This window comes from Callorhinus ursinus, unplaced genomic scaffold (genome assembly GCF_003265705.2).
Source record: "Callorhinus ursinus isolate GAN/ISIS: 27379988/994484 unplaced genomic scaffold, GSC_fseal_2.0 scaffold83, whole genome shotgun sequence".
NCBI lineage: Eukaryota > Metazoa > Chordata > Mammalia > Carnivora > Otariidae > Callorhinus > Callorhinus ursinus.
Genome location: NW_027397145.1, coordinates 91,807 through 114,559, shown reverse-complemented (window position 1 = coordinate 114,559; position 22,753 = coordinate 91,807). Strand labels below are relative to the sequence as shown.

At 44.4% G+C, this 22,753-nt stretch overlaps 1 protein-coding gene across 3 annotated transcripts in view; it reads left to right on the top strand.

Moving 5' to 3' along the window:
• The window catches only part of LOC112808989 (protocadherin alpha-C2), an 84,470-nt gene that overhangs the window by 34,394 nt on the left and 27,323 nt on the right, over nt 1-22,753 (top strand). Inside the window, exons 1-3 of one of the 3 annotated variants that reach the window (XM_025852288.2) lie at nt 1,778-4,890; nt 14,831-14,889; nt 17,680-17,768. In XM_025852288.2, coding sequence (XP_025708073.1) covers nt 2,335-4,890; nt 14,831-14,889; nt 17,680-17,768 — 2,704 coding nt within the window. In that variant the 5' untranslated portion in view covers nt 1,778-2,334. Of the gene's footprint in view, nt 1-1,777; nt 4,891-14,830; nt 14,890-17,679; nt 17,769-22,753 lie in introns of those variants that run through there. The other 2 variants (XM_025852287.2, XM_073887830.1) reach the window with 2 other exon arrangements.

The following is a 22,753-nucleotide window of genomic DNA, read 5'->3' as shown; positions in this document are numbered from 1 at the left end:
CTCTGTCCCTTTAATCTCTTTCTTAAGTGCCTATGATCCTTTCAGGGGCACAGATCCATGCATGGTCAATACCCAGTGGCCAGGTTTCTGAGCTGTGGGCAGAGGTGGCAGTGACTGTCAGGGCCTGGGAGGAGATGAGAGAAGAAAAGGTCACTCTTCTTGACAACTTATAACTTGATTCCACTTATAAGCCATTTATTTTCAGAAATAAGTAATGGGTGAAGACACAGGCCAGGCCTACGATTCATGCACTTGAGAGTTTAAGGCTTTCTGAGATCAAATTAACCATAGCAAACAGAGACAGAGTTAGTGTAGGGACATTTGGGGAGGAAGCAGACAGAGAGGGAGAAGACAGAGACCTAAGAAAGGAGACAGGAATAGAATGTGATGGAAATTGCTTCCCACTCTGCACCCTTGAAGGAACAAGGAGGACAAATAAGAAGCAGCAGTGATAGGAGGAGTCTGGGAGCATCTCTGGAATAAAATTGGTTAGGTTGTGGAGTGTTGTCAGCAAGTGAGCTTAGTGGGTGGGAAGGAAGGGATGTGCTAGTTGAGGCCTTTGAAATCTGGGTGTCAGCATCATTGCTTTGGCCCCTTCACCTGTCCCCTCAAGGAGGGAAGAATGCCAAACCTCAGCTCTCATGCTGGCTTTATTCCAGCCCAGAGCTAGAAAATGACCCACAGAGGGAGATCTTAGGAGTGAGAGGGTCCTGGCAGATGAGAAGGGAGAGGACTTTTCGGTGAGTGCTTTTTGCACGCGGGGCAATGGATTTTAAATTCCTGTGGAAGAGAGGAAAAGGCCCGGGAAGGGGATGTCTGGAACAGAGCAGAGGCAGTGACACAGCACAGAGACACTTCCTCGGATCCTTTTGCTTTCTTGTTCACTGAAGAGAAAACTGGTTGTCTTTTTGTTGTCTCTGTAGCAATACAAGGTTGAGTCTTAGAAGAAAGGAGGGCCAGAGGTGTAAAGGAGCCTCATATTTATGGAAGGGGAGCTGTAGCCATTGAAACTTGCTGGCTGTTGTAAGAGAAATCCCAGCCTCCCACAGTTTGCTTAATAACAGCAGATTTTTCACTGCAAAGCAATAATGGGGTCCAAATTCCAGCCCAGCTTGGGAGATCAAGAGTAACCCTCTTGATGTAATGGTTTTGCAGGCTCTTGAAGACATTGTCATCTGTTAAAGAAAAATTTTAAAATCACTCTGGAAAGAACAAAGAAAATGTCTTGGATGATAAATTAAAAAGATTTGGAGTAAAAGAAGGAAAAGCTCGAGGGAAGAATTTCTTTAAAATTTTACCAGACTTCCCCACTCTGATATAAAGGGGTCAAATAAGACCTTAGCCTGCAGTTTCATGGAGCCAATTTTTGAAAGAAAAATTTAAAACTTGAAATATTGGTTATTTGCCAAGGTACACACTGAAAGTAAGTCCCTGGCTACTAGCAGAACTGAGTACTGGGATCCCAGGATGTTAGTTTTAGGCTTGTTCCGCAGAAGAGAACCGCACTTGCCGTCCCCCTCCCTTTGCCCCAGGAGTTGAACACTTCCTGCACTATTTAGGAGTATTGTAGGGAAAAGGTTGGGGTCAGGTGAACAATTCCCATCATCAGCAACCCCAGAGCGCCTTCCTTGCGTTTGTTTCTTTTGAATGTGTAGCCGCCGCCCAGGTGCCCATACTTAGCTAAGGCCCCGAGTTTATTTTCCTGAATTGCGCTTGTAAATCTTTTCCTGGGAAGGTGATAGCCCAAGTCCTAGAGACGTAACTGCTTGTCCTAGAATAATCTCCTTACGAAACCCGTTCAACAGCGGAGGGACGGTGGAGACTGGCTGAACAGGGAGATGGGGGCAGGGAGAAAGGGAGTGGCCGCGATCCCGCGGTCTGCCGGGATCCCGCAGGTCCAGGGTGAAGGAGCCGGGGCTGGAGTGGCTGGAGCGACCGATCACTCCGGGTCGCCGTCTGCCACCTCGGTGCGGAATCGGAGCCGGACTTGCTGAGCACTCCTCCCCCTCCCCTTCTGCTTCCTTTTCCCTCCCCCTGGAGCGGCGGCGGCGGCGGCGGCGGCGGCGGCGGGGAGGCAGCGGAGCCAGGCGGAGCGACTGTGCGGCGAGCGGAGGAGCTGGGATATGGGGAGTCAGCGGGGGCGGCGGGGCCAGGAGCCCTCCGGGGGGCCTACGAGCGGAGCGGCCCCCGGCGTTTGCTAGCGCGTGAGCCGTGGGGGAGCGGGCGCACGGTGGCACGAGCGGAGGCGGAGGCGGGGCCCGGGCGTGGAGCCCGGCTGGGAAAACTGCTGCCTCCGGCCCTGCCCGGCTCCTACCTCCGCCGCGGCCGGTGGCTATGGAGCTGGCGGGCACCAGACCTGGGGCGACAGAGCATCCGCGACTCAGGCCGCCCATGTCCTGGCTGCTGCCGCCGCTGCCTCTCCTGCTGCTGCTGCTGGGCCCAGCGGCCTCCCAGCTGCGATACTCGGTGCCGGAGGAGCAGGCACCCGGTGCGCTTGTGGGCAACGTGGCTAGCGCGCTGGGGCTGGAGCTGCGGCGCCTGGGGCCCGGCTGCCTGCGCATCAACCATCTGGGTGCGCCCAGTCCGCGCTACCTGGAGCTGGACCTGACGAGCGGCGCGCTCTTCGTCAACGAGCGCATTGACCGGGAGGCGCTGTGCGAGCAGCGGCCTCGCTGCCTGCTCAGCTTGGAAGTGCTGGCGCACAGCCCCGTGGCGGTGAGCGCCGTGGAGGTGGAGGTACTGGACATCAACGACAACTCGCCGCGCTTCCCCCGGCCCGACTACCAGCTGCAGGTAAGCGAATCGGTGGCCCCTGGAGCGCGCTTTCACATAGAGAGCGCGCAGGACCCCGACGTGGGCGCCAACTCGGTGCAGACCTACGAGCTCAGCCCCAGCGAGCACTTCGAGCTGGACCTTAAACCCCTGCAGGAGAACAGTAAGGTGCTGGAGCTGGTGCTGCGGAAGGGCCTAGACCGCGAGCAGGCAGTCTTGCACCGCCTGGTTCTCACAGCTGTGGACGGGGGCAGTCCAGCCCGCTCGGGCACGGCACAGATCTCTGTGCGTGTCCTGGACACTAACGACAATTCTCCCACCTTCGACCAGTCCACTTACCGCGTCCAGCTCCGGGAGGACGCCCCCCCAGGCACGCTGGTGGTGAAGCTGAATGCCTCGGATCCGGATGAGGGCTCCAATGGCGAGCTCAGGTACTCCTTGAGCAGCTACACGTCGGACCGGGAGAGGCAGCTCTTCAGCATCGATGCCAGCACTGGGGAAGTGCGGGTAAGTGGAGCACTGGATTATGAGGAGGCCTCTTCCTACCAGATCTATGTGCAGGCGACTGACCAGGGTCCCGTGCCCATGGTGGGTCACTGCAAGGTGTTGGTGGATATCGTGGATGTGAATGATAATGCACCAGAGGTGGTGCTCACGGACCTGTACAGCCCAGTGCCTGAGGATGCTGCATCCAACACCGTTGTGGCCCTCCTCAGTGTCAACGACCAGGACTCGGGCCTCAACCGGAAGGTGAGCCTGGGCCTGGAGGCCTCACTGCCTTTCCGGCTGAATGGCTTTGGAAACTCCTACACGCTGGTGGTGAGCGGTCCTCTGGACAGGGAGCGGCTGGCTGCCTACAACATCACAGTGACAGCCACGGATGGGGGAGTACCACAGCTCACATCCCAGCGGACGCTGCAGGTTGAGATCTCTGACATCAATGACAACCCACCAAGCTTCCTACAGGACTCCTACTCCATCTACATCGAGGAGAACAATTTGCCAGGGGTGTTGCTCTGCACTGTGCAAGCCACAGACCCGGATGAAAAGGAGAATGCCGAGGTGACCTACTCGCTCCTGGAGAGGGAGGTTCAAGGGCTACCGGTCACCTCCTATGTCTCCGTTAACAGTGCCAGTGGCAGCCTTTATGCTGTCAACTCCTTTGACTATGAGAAGTTTCGGGAGTTCTTTGTGACTGTGGAGGCCCAGGACAAGGGGAGTCCACCACTGAGCAGCACTGTGACCGCCAATGTGTACGTGGTGGACATGAATGACCATGCCCCTCACATCCTGTACCCTACCTCAACTAATGCGTCAGCAGCCATCGAGATGGTGCCTCGAACTGCCCCTGCTGGTTATCTGGTCACCAAAGTCATAGCCATGGACTCAGACTCTGGCCAGAATGCTTGGCTCTTTTACCATCTGGCCCAGACTTCTGAGCTGGACCTCTTTAAAGTAGAGCTACACACAGGAGAAATTAGGACTACCAGGAAGATGGGAGATGAGAGTGGGACGACTTTCAACCTGACGGTGGTGGTCCGCGACAATGGCGAGCCGTCACTGTCGTCCTCCGTGGCCATTACAGTGGCTGTGGTGGAGAGAGTCTCCAAAATCCTCCCTGATACTCAGAGACATGTTAAGAGTCCTCGGACATACTCTGAAATTACACTCTATCTAATCATAGCATTAAGCACAGTGTCTTTTATATTCCTTTTGACAATCATTGTTTTGAGCATCATCAAGTGCTACCGCTACACTGCGTATGGGACCGCGTGCTGCGGGGGCTTCTGTGGAATGAGGGAGCGGTGCCCCGCTGAACTAAACAAACAGGCCAATAACAATATTGACGCCAGGATACCACATGGCCTCAAGGTGCAGCCTCACTTCATTGAAGTGCGTGGGAATGGCTCCCTCACCAAGACCTACTGCTACAAGGCCTGTCTGACAGCAGGCTCAGGGAGTGACACTTTCATGTTTTATAACACAGGGGCACAGACAGGACTGGGGCCTGGGGGAGCCCAGGCAGCTGCGAGTGAGAGCAGGCACCTCACAGGCCAAAGTGGGCAGAGTGCCGGGAACCTGATCATTCTCAAAAATGATGCTGTTTCTCAGAACGAGGTGAGAGAGCAGTCAAGGGGTCTTGCATTGTCACACATCCCCTCCCCCGCGCCAGTGTCATTGGCTTTATTGAGTTACTAACAGTGACAGTGGTTATCTGGTAAACTGAATGTATATAGTACCTGTGACTTGACCATAACCTACTTTGTTTCCACTCTAGGAAAGTAACATCAGAGAATTGTTTTACTTTGTTTTCTTTTCAGATATATGAAGCCTTGACCATAACGCTGTTAAGAAGCAAGGATTGGTCTTAAATATTTGATGTTAAAACATAGCTCTGCAGAGGGCTGGAACAGGCTTGAGAATAAGATGATGCCATACTGGGTAATGTTTTGAGATTCAAGGAGAAATGGCTTCTGCTGTCTCATCTGTAGGGAAAGTTCTCTTTGGAAATGCTATAGGAGTATTGTTTTTTAAAAAGCTGAGACCTCTAGGGGTTGTGGTGGTCAACTCTGCATGCTTTCCTTATTTATATATCCAGTTACTATTTCCAGTAATTGCACTGAGCTGATGTGATAGGATCTTCTGGCAATTCATGTCAGAGGTGATAAAGCCATAGACTGTGGCTCTCACCTTGAAGCCAAAGTTTGCTTTGTGGTAATTCTATTGTAGGGGCTGTCTGAAGAGATGGATGGTAAGGCAAAGAGAGCAAGAATGAATTTGTCTGGTTGGAGTAAGGAGATAATAGAACAAGTGGATCAATGATGTGGGGACGTGGTGAGTAACAGGACAAGCTGGGATTGGGGAGAAAGAGAAGGAGAAAAGAACTCTCCCATTAGTCACCTTTCTTGGCATAGAGGAAGTTCATTGTAAGATGATTTCCCTGCAGTATGTTAAATGCAATCTGTAATTTCCTGATTTCCTGTTGACAATTTCGAAGGTTTCAATGAGATGTGAAGTAGCCTCTCAAGCCCTTTATATCTTTAAGTTAAATGACAGTACTTCCAGCATATCCCAAAGTACATGTTCATTTTCTGTTTCTAAAATTTAGTTTGCAATAGCTAGAAAAGCCTTGGAAAGTGGATGGCTTGCTGTATATGAAAGACAAGTGTTAGTAAATACATGGGTTTTACGTTTTGTTTTGTTTTTAAGATTAGAGAGAGAGAGAGAGAAAGAGAGAGCATGGAGGTGGGGGGTAGGGGAGGAGCAGAGGGAGAGAGAGTCCCAAGTAGACTCCATGCTGAGTGCTGAGCCTGACTCAGGGCTCCATTTCACAACCCTGAGATCATGACCTCAGCCAAAACCAAGAGTTGGACACTTAACTGACTTGCCACCCAGGTGCCCCTTAAGTTTTAAGTAGGCAGAGGCCAGCTCACTCATTATTATGAAGAATGTACATAAATTATTGGACAGTGAATGAATGTGTGGATGTTTTTGTGTAGTGTGTGTCCGTTGCGTGCTTGAAAATAGAGGTCTGCTTTGTGATACTTTAAAGTTGTATTTCAGAAGCCAAAATTTTGTCCCATCAATAGTGATGAATTGTTATCTTCCCAAACAACTACTTTGTAGCTAGGACTTTCAGAGGTACTACAAAAGGAATTAATGATATTTGTCCCTCCTATATTTTTGTGATGTATTTTCATTGACATACTGCTGTCTTTTTTTTTTTTAATGTCCATAGTTTCACATTCTAAATTCATGCTAATCTTGAGGAAAGTAATGCATAAAATACAGAAAAAAGCCCAAATGGATAGAGAGTATTTCCCATGTACATTGTACGTAGCTGTATTAGAGAAGCCTGATTTTAGTCAATATTGAGCAACCACAGGAGGCAGATTGCAGATTAAGAAAAACAGGGAGACAAAATCAGGGAGTTTCCAGAATTCTTTAGATCATAGCTTTTGGAAGCCTGTAAAAAGGCTTAATAAGGATGCTGTAGACATTTGCTTAACAAATTCTTGTGAAGCCCCTCTGGGCCTGGGGTGGGCTGCAGGTGGTGAAGATGCTGGGAGAGCAGGCCGGGCAAGCTTTGCCACCAGCTGTGAGCAGGAAGCTCAGCTGTAAGACACTCTTCCCCTCCTTCTCCTGGCTCAAAGCGTGGGGCAGTTTGATACATGAACTATTTCTGTCTTACACTGACCTGTGTGTTAATACGACTTTGGTACACAAACCTTTAATTGAGGAAAAAATTATGTCAGATAAGTCCTTGCTCTTGTGGGATTTTGCCAGGAGGATGAATGCATGATTTTAATAAAGGCGGATTTCTGCCAGCCACGTTCAAAAATCCAGGGAAGAGCCCTACGGTCTCTAGCTCCTGAAATTATTACAGTTAAGAGGAGAGAGTGAGTCAGGTCAGCGTGGCAAAATGGAAACAAAAATCACTCAGCTCTGAAAGTCATGACTGCTAGATCAACCTGTTAAACTTCCACATTAGGCTTTCTCTTTTCCCTACCTAGTTACTGCAGATGGCAGAAGAGTCCTAGGGTGCACTTCATGCCATGTGCCTATGCTAATGAGATGAAGATTATAAAGGATGAGTAAGGGAATCTGCACTCAGTGACCACTATGTTATATAAAAATGTTCTGCTTTGCAATATATGTGTGATTTCATTCCCTGTAAATCATACATGAAAGAAACATTTACCAACATCCAAACATTTACCAACAGCTAACAAATAAGCTCAGAGAGGTTAAGTAACACACACAGTCATTCTGTTAGTCTATTTTAAGTCCTATCTGTCTTATTCCAAAGATTATGCTGTTTGAAATAGTATGAGTAGACAGAAATCCCAATGTTTATACTCCTTTTGTTATGTGATAATCTGGCATTTTGGCTACTACGGGTTCACCTTGTGGTGTAAATTGACTGCTTTTGGAGAAAGAGTAATTCTTTGCATAAAAGTAGGTCACAGGCGGGAGGATCAATGAGTAAAAATGTTACTACCAAGCTGAGATCTTTTTATTTGTTTATCTGTTTCACTTTGGCATAGGCTGTGATGATCTTTCATCTCGGTTCTTTTTCTGATTTCTCTTTTGTTGCTTATTAAACAGCATTTAACATCAGACTCTAATCTTTTGATAGATTTCACGCCCAGTGAGCTTATTTCATGAGCCATTTTTGCAGTGAGTTTTCTGAAGTAACTTTTTGGCAATGGGGCAGAATTTCTCTTCGGAGATTTCTGAAAACCTGATATTGAATGTGGTTGGCACCCCTTTCAGAGCCTCCAAGAAAAGGAAACCAAATCTTAAGGTGGATTCTGTGCATTTGTGGTCCTGTGACTCCTCATGAGTCACTCTGAGTGCTCTGGGCAGATTTGTCCAACTGTGCTTCTGTGGGACCAGGTGGCATAAGATGTGGAAATCACAAAAGACTAGCAGAAATAAGTTTGCTGTCATTTCTTTTCAAGCAATCTGTAGCCATCAGATCTTCAGTATTTCTGCCACTGTGTATATACATTCACCCCTAATTGCAGATACGATGATCTGAAAGAGCTGACCCTTCTTTTAGTGGAGCCTAATTTTTTCCCTTAGGACTAACTTTTCTATCTGGTGACTCTGTCCTGTATCAGAATTTACACTTAGTGCAAAGGGACATGGTGGTGAATTCATAAAAAGTGTGTGAGGGTCAGAATAGGCAAAAAAATTCTGTGAACTTCCATTCCAGTGTTCCACCCTCTCGTGGTCACTTTTGAGTGGTGGGCTCCTTTGTTTTGCCATTTCTGTATTGGTTATAGGACTGTTCCTCTGAGAAAAGGTTTATTTTCTTTGGTCTGGTAATATAATAATTTCTTCAAATTACCTCCTTCCTTGCTTTTTCTGCAGATCTGCTGAGCCACATGGAATTATGGCTGAGCTCTTCTCAGTCTCTTTATCTTGCACATATTCTGACTGATGAAGAAATCTATTTATTGTAGCTTGAATGTCATTGGCTTCCCCTTTCCTCTGACCCAGGAGTGAGCTGTCACATGGGCATCTGGTCTACCTCCAAACACTGCAGGGACACAGCCTGGCATATTATAAATTGCCTATTGGCATGCTGTCCGCTTGACAGAAGAGCAGAGTCAGTTCTGGATACTTGCCTTGGTTTGCCACCAGTTTTTGCTCTCAATGAGAGGTTAGGATGATGTCAGTTCACAAATATTTGAGGAAAACTTGCCATCACAGAGCCCAGAGGTTTAGATGAATTTAATGGAGATTTCCAGGTGTCTTTGAATGTGACTGTTGTTAGGAATTCACCTGGCTCAAATTTCCTGTGCATAATAAGTATGAATATAAATTTAGTTTATCCATATGATCATATTTTGAGTATTATAATCTATAATCATGATTTCAAAAATCAAAGAGCAAGAGGATTCCTTAGCAGTATTTCAGATCTGCTCACCTAAAAATTACAGTTTTTTTCTTTCAGGAATATGAACTTGACAAATGTAAAGAAATATCTGACATTGCAAAGGTGAAGAAAAATGTTAGTTCATTGGCACATAAGCAACATCAGTTCCTTTCTGGCCTTGCAGGGTCAGAACTCTGGACTCCAGGGAAGTGAAACTGTGAGTGAGGGAGTAACTGCTGTGCTAGCAGGCTGTGCGTCCAGAATTAAGCAAACCTAGCATTTTCTGTTGTACTGGAACCCATTAGTATGTTTCAATATTATGTTTATTTTAATTCCCTGCTTCATGGATTAGCAAGTGACTTCAGAGGAAAGTATTTCATTTTGAATTCTCATATTTCTCATCTTTTCAATTGCTTTACTAGAAGACTAATATGTAACATAGCAGTGATTATTTTAAATGTTATACTCCTTCTTGCCTTATTGACCAACAGTTTATATATTCATTTTCTATTGCTTTGTAAGAAATTACCACAAATCTCCATCTCATTCTTTCTCTCAAATAAATAAATAAAATCTTTAAAAAAAAAAAAAAGGGCGCCTGGGTGGCTCAGTTGGTTAGGCGACTGCCTTCGGCTCAGGTCATGATCCTGGAGTCCCGGGATCGAGTCCCACGTGGGGTGCCCTGCTCAGCAGGGAGTCTGCTTCTCCCTCTGACCCTCCCCCCTCTTATGCTCTCTCTATCTCATTCTCTCTCTCAAATAAATAAATCAAATCTTTAAAAAAAAAGAAATTACCACAAATTAGTGGTTAAAAACAACTCTCATTTGTTCTCTCAGAGTCCTGCAGGATGTGAGTGGGTTCTCTGCTTAGGTTTTCACAGGGCTGAAATCAATATCGCACCCTGGCTGAGTTCTCTTCTGGAGGCTTTGGGGAAGAACATGCTTTCAAGTTCATTCAGGCTGTTGGCAGATTTTACTTCTTTGTGGACTACCTACTTACATACTGTTGCCTGGAGGTCACTCTCAGCTCCTAGGGGTTGTGCTCAGGTCCTTGCGTCATGATCCTCTCCATCTTTCGAGCTAACAGTGGAGAATCTTCTCTCATGTGGAATCCCTCCCATGCTTCAAATCTCTCCAATTTCTGTCTCTGATCTCTAGACCCAGATTTAAAGGGCTCATGTGATTAGGTCAGTCCGGCCCAAATGATTTCCCTGTCTTAAAGCCAAGTGTGTCATATAACATAACCTAATCAAAGTAAGAGCCATCATATTTATTCTTGGAGATTATGCAAGGCACATACACCAAGGTGTGAGGATCTTGGGGGGCATTTTAGGTTTCGGCCTCTCATAGTTTATATCAATGATCTCAAAATATCAGTGTGAAAAATCTGCAGTGGATACATCTTCAATAGAGTCCTAATAGGAGGGAAAAGGAGATGCGGCATGTAGTTTCATGTCTCAGAGGGCCATTTACTGATAGCATCAACATGGATTTCCATGACAAGGAGTGTCATTTCCTGAGTGGTCCTATGATTTTTTTTTTTGAAGGAGATAAGGTATTTTAAACCTATTTTATTTAAAATTTGTCTTGAAAGAGTGATTCACCCTTCTGTAGCTCAGATATTCTATGGTGTAAATAATAAATAATATTGTTACAGGATAAGTTAAATCTTTCTTATAATTTTGATAGAAACTTAAACGGCTTCTTGTTCTTCATTAATGCTACATCACCCATATGGACTACCTAATTCAGTTTTTCCACATCTGGAGTTTTGTGGCTGTTAGTCTCCTGAAGGACTAAGCTTTGAAAAAACAGAACATAATGGGGCTTTCCACCAATAGGAATTAAGCATAGTTCTGGAATGTATCATCCAAGTGTTAGAAAACTAATTCAAATCCTTAGTATATATCTTCAATGTGTCTGGCTTATCAGTAGTCAACCTTTAAACTTGAGTTTTTGTGATTTTAATCAAGTTTGAGTGAAACCCACATAAATTTATTACCTTAAATTTTGTATCATTCAAAAATAAATTTGTCTCTGGGAAACTCAGGTTAACAAAGAGAAAAAAGAAAAGTACAGTTGGCCCTTGAGCAAGACAAGGGTTAGGGGTGCCAGACCCATGCACAGTTGAAGATCCAAGTATAAATTTTGATTCCTCAAAAACTTAACTGGGGTGCCTGGGTGGCTCAGTCATTAAGCGTCTGCCCTCTGCTCAGGTCATGATCCCAGGGTCCCGGGATCGAGTCCCACGTCGGGCTCCCTGCCGGGCGGGAAGCCTGCTTCTCCCTCACCCGCTCCCCCTGCTTGTGTTCCCTCTCTCGCTGTGTCTCTCTCTGTCAAATAAATAAATAAAACCTCTAAAAAATAATAACAAATAAATATCAGTTTAAAAAAAAAAAACTTAACTACTAATAGCCTATTGTTGCCCAGAAGGCTTACCGAGAACATAAACAGTTGGTTAACACATATTTTATATATTTTATGTATTATATACTGTATTCTTACAATTAAGTAAGCTAGAGGAAAGAAAATGTTATTAAGAAAATCAGGAAGAGAAAATACATTTGCAGTACTATATATGGTATTTATTGAAAAAAAAATCCACATATAAGTGGACCAATGCTGTTCAAACCTATGTTGTGCAAGGGTCAACAATATATGTCATTCCATGTAAATTAGTTTAAAACACAAACTTTTTGGGGCACCTGGGTGGCTCATTCAGGTTAAGCGGCTGACTGTTGGTTTCGGCTTAGGTCATGATCTCAGGGTCCTGGGAGCAAACCCTACATCGGGCTCTGTGCTCAGTGCAGAGTCTGCGAAAATTTCTCCTTCTCCCTTTGCCCCTACGAACCCCTCCCCCCCACCCCAGCCTGGCTCATGTTCTCTCTCTCAGATAAGTAAATAAATCTTTTTTTAAAAAATGCACAAACTTTTGTGTTAGGGAGACCTAAATGTAACGATCAGCCAAACCCACCAATCAGGCAAATGATTTAATCTTTCTAAAGCTCAGATTTCTTATTTTTATAAATTTAAGTGCATTAATATTACCCTTGCATGATAGTTCATTTGTTCAGAAACATTTTTAAAACCTACCAAATACCCAAACCCTGCGAAGCTCTGAGGACATAGCTATGTATTATGAATATCTAAGGATATTCATGTTTTATGGACAAAACAGATATGGCTTTTATAGAATTTGTGGTCCAAAAAGAAGTGTTAGGATAAATGCAACAATATGTTTAAAGTGCTTATCCTTTTGCCTAATATTGTGTGGAGACTTAAAACATTGTATATTCTTCCTTTCTTTTCCCTGCCCAATCTTACTACCCTAAGACATGTCCTAACTACAGTTCTGATAAATGAATCTGAGAAGCACCTTATTGTTGATGGACTGTTACAGAAAATAGCAGCATGACAAACTGTCATTGAGGAAGTGAGGCTGTGTAGGGAACTGAGTTCCTTGGTCAGTCCTGCGAGAACTGTGCCTTTCAGCAAAATGAGGTTGGTGCTTTCATTCCAAAGATGAAGTCACAGCAGTTTTCATCACAAATGTTACCCAATCACAGAAAAATTGGCAACAATTGCCTAACAGATGTCCAAGTCTTTATTAAAGGAAGGTTCCCACAGTTGACACGAGTGCTGCTGATGGTAAGGGGAGAGATGGTGATGATTGGATTAATAGGAAATAGTTAAGCCATATTTCCAGCTTTACAGAATAATTTACAAATAGTTTCTCTTTTGTTCCCTGCAACAGCACTGGTAGAAAATGAGAACCCTTTCATTTCATCTGTAGAGAGTTTTATGCTACTTTATATGGAACATCCATAGCATGCTGTGAACTTAACCACCAAGGATGAAGCAGCTTGCATGTTCATATCTTGCCAGCAGAGTGGAATGGACCAGAGAGGGCAGTTAGTGTATGGGGACATTTGAGGTCAAGTATCCTAGACTTGTAGCTTTTTCTGGGCCTTGACTTCGGCTAACTCTCTGAATACCATCCAACCACCCCAAAGTCTGTCTGGAAGTTGAGATGCTGATCACTTCTTTCCTAGGTGTTGTGAAAAAGTGTGGTTATGAAATACTCTGCATCCTTTGAATAAACAATAAAAAGGATAAGAACAATGGGCGCCTGGGTGGCTCAGTTGGTTGGGCGACTGCCTTCGGCTCAGGTCATGATCCTGGAGTCCCGGGATCGAGTCCCACATTGGGCTCCCTGCTCGGCAGGGAGTCTGCTTCTCTCTCTGACCCTCTTCCCTCTCGTGCTCTCTATCTCTCATTCTCTCTCTCTCTCAAATAAATAAATAAAATCTTTTTTAAAAAAAGGATAAGAACAAGAATTACTGACATTTTGAAGTAGTTTATTGGTATTACTATGGCCTTGTGTCTACCAAATATGGTCATTATAATCCAGAGGAATTTATAGAATACAACCTCCGTCTCTTCATCTTTCCACTCAAATAGACCTCAGTATTTAGTGACGGAACCACTTTAATCTCTGCCCATGAAAACACGTTGAGAGGAACATCTATCACAGGTTTTTTTTGTTTTGGTAAAGATTTTATATGTTTATTTTTGAGAGAGAAAAAGAGCACACAAGCACCAACAGGGGGAGGGGCAGAGGGAGAAGCAGACTCCCCACTGAGCAGGGAGCCTGATGCGGGACTTGATCCCAGGACGCTGGGATCATGACCTGAGCCGAAGACAGATGCTTAACCCAGGCGCCCCTCACAGGATTCTTTTATAACAAAATTTTTGGTAATAAATACAAGATAGTGATGGTGGTTCATTTTGTCCCCAGTGATTCCTGAGCTTCTAAGCAGCCCATAACTCTTCCAACAGTCTTTAGGGGCCTATATTTTCCTTTTCTGTCCCCTCCACTTGGAATTGCCAGTCTGTGGACAGAGGGTAACAGATCTTTCCAGTACGCAAGTGGTGCAGACTGAGCCAGGTTCTTCTTGGGTTTCAGCAACTCCCTGTCAAGCAATCAGAGCTGAGCGAACAGTAATTGAGGGAAGAGGCAAAACACTCAGAAAAGCAGGGAGGGAGTGGAATTTTATGAGAAGGATTATGTAGCAAAACAAGGTCAAACTCCTGTCATGGTTTGTTTTCGTCTCCCTGGGATTCCCCTTCAAGCAGCAGAAGAGGCAATTATTAGTCGCTGGTGTGCGGACGGGGCCCATCCATCCTGGGTCGAAGATGCTGCGCTCTGCAAAGCCAGCAGCAGATTGCAGTCCTCTGCAGTCCGGCCAGACCAGCAGAACTTGTGTAGTTCGTACCCTGTTACAGCTAGAATACCAAATGGGAGGCGTTCCTTTAGTGTGAAGCATTGGAAGGCAAAAACAATGAACGCTTTCCCTGTCTCAAAATAGACTGCCCTCCCCCTAGTGCTGCTTTAGGAACATAGACCTGTTTTGAGCAAGGCGAAGCCACAGCTGGTCCTTACAGCATCATTAAATCTGGTTTTTCCATGATATTGAGTCTGTGCAAGGACCGCGATGAGCTAATTTTCTCCTGAAGTGCTATATATATGGATATCATCTTAGAGTTGCACATAAAATGCCTCCTTCAAAACTTTTTTCAGATACATGGAAATATTTTAGAAACAGCTAATCAATCATGGGGAGATCACCGCTTTGCCTTATTAACAAAACCTCCCTTTGTGATTTTGCAGCCGCGACAGCCCAACCCTGACTGGCGTTACTCTGCCTCCCTCCGAGCAGGAATGCACAGGTATGTAGTTCCTTCCTCTTTTCAGTCAGAAGAGCTTTAACTTTGTATGGCTCAGACACATGCTCTGTCTAGAGGCCAGAAACTGCTGTCAAACTGAGAAGCTTCAGATACTTTGCCAGGGGAATGTAGTTCCTTTTGACTCCATGTCTGTTCCTTGGAACACTGGAAATAGTGCCAAATGCTTATCAAGGGCTGGCAAATGAGAGTTTCCTGTAAAATTACAGACAGGCTGCTGTGTACTTTCTCTCATCGAAAGTGCTATAAGGAAATAATTACAACTTCCCTTATCCCTTCCCCACCTATACTTTCTGTCCCTGCCTTAGAAATTATAATTAATGCCGATGCTTTTAGATCTGAATATAGGTACGTGTTGTCTACCTTGGATTTCTGTCACACATCAACTCTTTTAGCCTATTAACCACAATAATTGGCTGTTGTTCATGTTCATCCATGGTAGAATCTCCTTTTCCATCTTGTTACTCTCTCGTTGCTGTCAATGGCATGGGCTCTTCAGAGGATGAGCCATGTGAAAGGCCTTTATTGAATATCTGGAGACCAAATCTATCTTATTTTAAATGAACCTAGAGTAATAGCATTACTCTGAGACTCAGATTAAATATAATTTTGCTTTCTCTACTTTGTCTCTTTGACAGTAATTGATTAACTACCATTATTCCCAGAGCTGATTTAGTGCCATAGGGCCAAATAAAAGATTCTTTATTTTTGAGTGTCTTTGGAAACCAAGAAACTAATGATCACTACCAGCAAAAGGATTTAGTTTTAAGGAAGAAATAAACTCTAAACTTAAGCCCCTCAAAATATCTGGGCAACACTTCAGTAGATCTTTACCAAACCTACATCAATTTCTAAAGAGAGAGCTTACAAAGTGTGTGTTATGTTAATGAAAAGTTAGTTTTGAGTCCATTTAGAAATGCATTAAAGTAAAATAAATTAACATGTTCTCAAGCATTACAAGTCGAGCAGAAGAAATAATGGGCGCTGTTTCTGAACAAGAAGCAATCAGTGAAGGCCTGAAGATCCGTAGTTGGCATAGTGAGATGTCACATTGGAAACTTGGTCATAATTTTAGCCCAGAAACCCTGGTGAAGTTGCTGGAATATTAGGTGTCAGGAGGGTTCTTTCTCTTTGTTAGTGACCAGCTTTTGCCTTTGCCTGCATCTGAGCTATTGTTGCAAACCATACATTAGGAAAAAGCATGGTTTATAATACCAGCTTTTTCTATCCTAGTTGAACTAGTGTTTTACTTGAGAAGTATCAAAGCCATGAGATGTGCCTTTAAAACTACATTTGAAACAAAATGCTAAAACGTATCACTTCCTTATTCCATTTTCAAATGAAAAAAAAAAAAAGCCAAGTGTGCTCCTATTCAGGTTTCAACTAAGATGCCATGAGATACAAGTAGGATAAGGAATGAAATAAAAACTGAAGCTAAATGTAACTTATTCCTCACAGTATAGTACACTGAACATATATTAGAGTTGTAAACGTACAGAATACTCTTCTCTTTTTACACATGTGCTTGGCTTCTTGGCCGTTCAGCCTCAGACATTATGCAACTATTTCTTTGAAAATTCTGCTTTGAGTTGAGCTGGTTCCAGGGTAGTTACATCTCCAGAATGAATCTGTTTGAACCCATAGAATTTGCTGATAGAATCCAGGAACACATGAAGGATATTAATATTTGAAAAAAAAAAGAAGATCCTAGTACGTAGACGAAGGGAAGAATCGCAGTAGGGCAGAGCTTAATGAATGAATTTTGATTAGATATGTTATTCAGAGTCAAAAGTGAAAGAATATTCAATTGATAGATGGTCTTCCCCCACAATAGTTCAAGATTGTCTGCTCTGCTGCTTCATATAACCCTTCAGATAGTAGTATAAAATTAAGTTTTAGTAACTTAATTTGCAAGATGAACCAATGTCTTTTTGAAAAGAATCCTCTAATCCTGATGAGGATTTTCTTGGATGATGTTTACTCTTAGAGTCCCATTTGTTCCTTCCTTCATTCATCCATCCCACAAATAGATGAGGGTCTCCTATATGCGAGCATTAGACATACATAGATGAATATGATGTTTGCTCCATCCCTGAACGGTTTATGTTCTATCTCTGCTTGCTTCTAAGGATGTCCCAGTTCGTGTCTCACTCCCTGCAATATTTCATGCTGAATTAATCTCTTCTGAATTGGGATCTGTGAGTGGTGGTGATAGGCTTCTTCAAGTTCCAGGAAATGGAGGGTGGGTTGTCTATAAGTAAAAGATACAGAAAGAGTAAAACAGAAAATAAGGTTAAGAAGTAATTGGGTAACTACATTGGAATAATGCCACAGTTGTCAGCAAATAATTTTCATGTGTTTTCGTCTTTGCTGTAGAGGACCCAGAAACAAGAGAATCAGCAAGAGAGGCCTGGGGCTTCTGAGAACAAGCTCACCTCATCTGCTTCAGCATTAAGATGTTAAAATGGCGTTAGCCCTCTGATGGGCTTCCTGTTAGATTTACTGAACACCACGTGGCGTTAATGACAACCAAAACTGCCATAAAGATAAAACATGTTTATTGCCTGGATAGTATATATAGCAAGCAGTAAGTCAGCAATGCTTTTGCAGTTTGTGTAAGGTAACTGCTCAGCAGTAATTGCTTCGGTTCAAGTAGGAGTAGAGTGTGTTAGCTGTAGCCCTGCCTTCAGAGATGCATGCACTTTCTCAGGGTGGAAGGAGATCTGGAAAGTCGTTTGTGGTCTAACCATTATTTGGGTCTGTGTGTTTACTCAGCTCTGTGCACCTAGAGGAGGCTGGCATTCTACGGGCTGGTCCAGGAGGGCCTGATCAGCAGTGGCCAACAGTATCCAGTGCGACACCAGGTAAAGACCCAACGTTTCTCTCTTCTTGCTGGGTTCTAGAAGGCAATCGGATGACCTGTTTTTTTTTTTAAGACCAGGAATGTTAATGGTTCTCTTTTTAGTCTTTCTTCTTTTCCTTACATACGTACATAATTATTTTGATTTTCAACTTAATTTCCTTAAAGAATTGAAAATAGAGTAGAGAGAGAGAAAGAAAGTGTGTGTGTGTGTGTGTGTGTGTGTGTGTGTGTGTGTGTGTAAAGTTCTTTTGTAAAGTAACCAGGCATCTTTCACATGCTTAGGCTATCTGAGCCACACAGAGAAGATCTGGTGGCCTCGTGCACAGAGATGACACTGTTAGCAAAGATCTTTTGGTTGAAGACAATGGAAACCCATTCAAAGTGGTAAGCAAAAGGGAGATACCTAGATAGGTACATAGACAGACGCAATGGAGTTTCTCATAGAAGTGGAAAGTTATGAAAACTTTTTATGAAAACTTTATGAGAGGCACCACTCTCTTTGACTTCAGGCCAGAGTCAGACCTGCTTCTTTCTGCATATCTACATCAGTCTGCAGACTGACTTTTACTGCCTTGACATGTATATTTACACACGTGACTGTCTCACAGTTTCTTAGTTTAGAGGACCAATGGGGACTGATTCCTAATCCATACCTTCAGGAAATAGAATCTGCCGAATTGGATCAAGAACCCGGTGGCTGGGAGAGCATAGAAAAATTCCTTAAACTTATATTTCCTTAGTTTCCTTATTCTTGCCTAATCACTAAAGCAATGTCATATAATAAAAATATGGCTTTGTAGGCCCATCCCTGTGGCAGTTTCCAGAAAGGAAGATTTCAGAGACTGCAAATGGTGTCTCTCATAATCCTCTATTAATAGAACATCATGATGATAATAATAGTTCCTGATTATTGAGCCATCATCTACCCGGACATTGTGCTGAGCACATTAAATGTGTGATCTCATTTATCCCCCATGACAACCTCTAAGGGACTTATGATGTCTATTCTACATATGAGAAAGTGGAGAGCCAGAGAGGGTAAGAAACATAACCACATTCGTGTAGTCTGTAAGTGGCAGAGGTAGGATTCAAACCCAAGTGTGTCTAGCTCCAAATCCAAGTGTATGTAGCACTTATTTCCTAGCATGGCTAGCTTGCAAGAACCCATCCAAAATCAAATACATATATGACAGATGACACAAGTGTGCATGTGAAACATTCTTTCCAAAAATAATCAGGTGTCTTTCAAATGATTAGGCTATCCGAATAACATGTGCAGCTAAGGGCCCATTTTTGCTGGCAACACTAAGGGCTTTCGTTGATTCTGATCAGCCAGCATTTGCTATTTATGAATGTTGCATGATTCAACTAAAAGTCACATTTGTCAAGAAAAAAATGCACAAGATAAGGCAATTCATTAGCGGGTAATATTGCCAGATGGCAAGGAGAGGGACATAAAATAGTTCATTGACGAATCTGCAGCCCCAGTGCCAGTGATGGAGCGAAGAAGTGATGGAGGAGGAAGGGGTGTTGGGCTGCCAAGTACTGCAGGCTGGGAAGCATCTGGAATGGTAAGAGCTACCCTGTGAAAGCAGCTTACACCCATGCCTTGCTCACCTGCCTTCGTTTCAGGGCTTTTCTATTTTCACAGAGCCAGGAACTAAGTCTGAATACATTCTCCCTTTCACTGATGATGCTGGTGGGTGTACATTCCTAGGCAAATGTGCAATAGCAACTGTCCGCTGATTATTTGATCTGCATCTGGCCCAGGTCTCTTTCCTTCAGATTTGAGAGAATGTTAGGAACCCATCTTCTTGACGGAAGATAAGGAAGGAGTCTCCACTGCCCCCCTTCTCTATTGTCCCAACCCCTCTTGTCTAATCCCTTCTGTCCAGGACTGTGCCTGGCTCCTGCTGCATGAGTCACAGTCCTCATGGACTGAGCTCGACAGAGCTTGCATCTTCCAAGTAGCCCGTGGGTGATCTAACCGTATTTTTCAGCACACCTCCTTACCGGTGACATAGAGTTCAAAGGATGCCCCTCTGCCTTCTGCTCTGTCCTTTTGACACTTTCCGGTTTTAGGACTCAAAATATGTTCTGCACTGTCATTAGGGAATATGGCATAAGGATTAAGATTATGATTTGGAGTCAGCTGAATAAGCAAATTGCTTAAATTCATGTTTTTCTAATTACCCCATCTGTAAACTGAGTATAATGATAACACCTATCTTAGTGAGTTGCCATGATTACTAAAGAAGAAAGAAAGTTGAATATAGTGCTTGACATATAATATTAATAAATGCCCAATTTTCTCACTCTTTTTTTTTTTTCTGGAATAGTTTTGTGCAATCTATGATGTGGCCTTGGCTGATGACCTGGTGGCCAGAATTCAGTAATGCTCATTTCTGGACCCAGAGAAAGACCCTCTAAGGTTGTCTGGATCATCATGACATCTGTACAGTCCAGGCACTCTCCCTACCCCCCAACCCCAGCTGCCCTTCTGGGGATGGAATGAGGAGGCTTCATTAGTTCTGCCCAAAGAAAAGGAAAATGCTTCAAGAAACCTGGTTGTTTCCAGTCCCAAGAAGAGCCTGCCTTTCATTGATTCTGTTGCTCCCTCACGATGAAGGCGCAGTTGCTTCCAGAAGGCTTCCTCCTGTTGCCTGGGTCTCCTTACACTTGTGTCTGAGACGCCCCCCCACGAACCACTGCCTTCTCACCCTAAAAGAGCTGTAGCTGGCGGGCACGAAGAGAGAGGGCCCAGCTATGCACCAGTCCCTCATTCACATGTCTTCCTTGAGGTTGTTTGTCCTCCATTGATGCGTTCTTTTGCTTTGTCACTAAACTGTTCATTTCTCTTCACAGTCCACAAAAACCTAGGATAAGATGTCACCCTCTGAAAGGATCAATGGGGACATCACCAGGTGATGTTTCTGGCAGGATAAACAAGTCAGGCATCAAATCGGTTAATCCTGATTACCGGTCCCCTTCTCCAGCCTCGCCTCTGTGTGAGCAGACCTGGACGAAGGACTTCTTTAGCAGCTTCCCGTGAGACCGAGCAGAGAAAGTAAATGGGCTGAGGAGAGAGAACGCGGCATCCAGTTACAGCTGCTGCTTCAGCAGGAGGGAGGGGCGGGGCGGGGGGCGGGCTTTAAAGGGCCAGTCGTTCACATTTGCAACTCTCACTTTCTCAATGTGAATGTTCTGAAGAGGTTTTAGTGAGTGCCCTCTTGTGATCAGTTCCTAGAGGGAAGCCTGAGAGGTTATAAGAAGACTGTCCCTGCCCTTGAGAGAGCCAGGCAGGCTTCAGCGCGCCAGGCTGCTTTGCTTTCCCCTACTGGTTCTTCCAGGGGTCCCCTTTTCTCTTTTTCATTACCTAAGGCAACAGATTATTTTTGGAGTGGGAGATACTATTTTCAGAAGAGCTCAGGGAATTCCAAAACACACCGTGCTGCCAAAGATAATGCTATATATAACTTGTCAGGGAAGACCCCAGGGGATGGGGGACTAGGAAGTGGAAGATTAATCAGGCAGGCCAGATGACTAAGGCAGGGAGGCGTAGGGGACCTTAGTTCAGAGTGACTAGACAGTGGTTCTCAAAGTATAGTACTTGGAGCAGCTGCCCTAATTCCTACTGAGTCAGAAATTCTCAGAGTTGGGCCCAGAAATCTGTGTTTTAACAGGCTCTCTGCGTTATACCAATTTACCCCAAATTTAAGAACTGGTGTAGAATGAAGAGTAAATATTCCTGAGGTTGTGCGATGTCTTTGGAGGCTCAGAAGTCGTGCGAGGAAGGCATCTACTCATGATTCTTGCAGGAAGCAGGAACCCTTTCCTGTATCAGAGAGAAAATCACTAAGAGTTCAGGCTCCGGGTCAGAGTAACCCTCCTTTGAATTCTATCTCTGTCACTGTGCAGTTCAAAGTCCCTTATTTAACTTTTCTGATTCCTCGTTTTTCTGTAAGATAGTAGTAGGAGATAGTAGTAGTGTCCACCTAATAAGGCTGTAACATGAATTAAATGAGATAATACATGCATGTTACAGAACCTAGAGAATAACATTTGGTAGATGGTAGCTATTTCTGAGGATTTTTCAAGGTATGCGTCTATCTTTCACATTGAGAATTTAGGTCTGAGTTGTTCTGAGTAGTCTCTGTGGGAAGGCTCTGTTCTGGGGATTTTTCTTAACGCGCCTATTTTTTTATGTCCCCGAGGGATTGTTTTTGCCCTGGTTTGCCATATGTCTTTATTCCGTGGATGATGGACACAGTTTATGTGCCCTAGTTTTATGGGGGCGGGGAATTCATGCTTTTATTTGTTTTAGGGATTCCTACCTCTCTGACAAAATCAACTTTCCATGAAGGGGCTTCATGTAGACTCCATCTCTGATTCTTCTCCAGAAAGAAGCCACGATCCTTGAGTTTTTTTGGAATCCATATAGGAGCACTGCCAACACGAATTTTTCCACTTCATGAGTGAGTGCAGCCTCAGGCCTTGTTTGAGAATTTAGAAAGCCTGCTGTTCCACTAACCTGCTCACCCTCAACTTCTGCTGTTGTCATGGCAATCACAGACCTGGGAGGTGTGTACAGATCCCTATTAGGAAAAAAAATGAGATCGGTGATCTGTGTGTGTGAGGCAGCTCCCTCATTGGCATCCTCCACTCCCACCTGCATCTCAGGGCCAGAGTGCCGGCCTGGTTGAGAGGTCTCTAGCTGAGGAATGTGAGTCCTTGTGAGGTGCACTTTTACTTTTTGTGGGTTTGGGTCTCATCATGTCTGCTGGAGTTCTCTGTGTAGCTTGTGTTTTGTGTTCTGACCTGGCCTGGAGGGAGGGAGCAATACAGTGTGGGAAAAGGGAATTAGAATCCTCTACCTAGGAGAAGCAATGAAACTTAAGTCTTTGCTGGCTTCATTCATTCACATGTGCCTCCTCCTTTAGAAGAACACCCTGCACTGTCTATTTTTAATGGTCATGTAAATAAAAA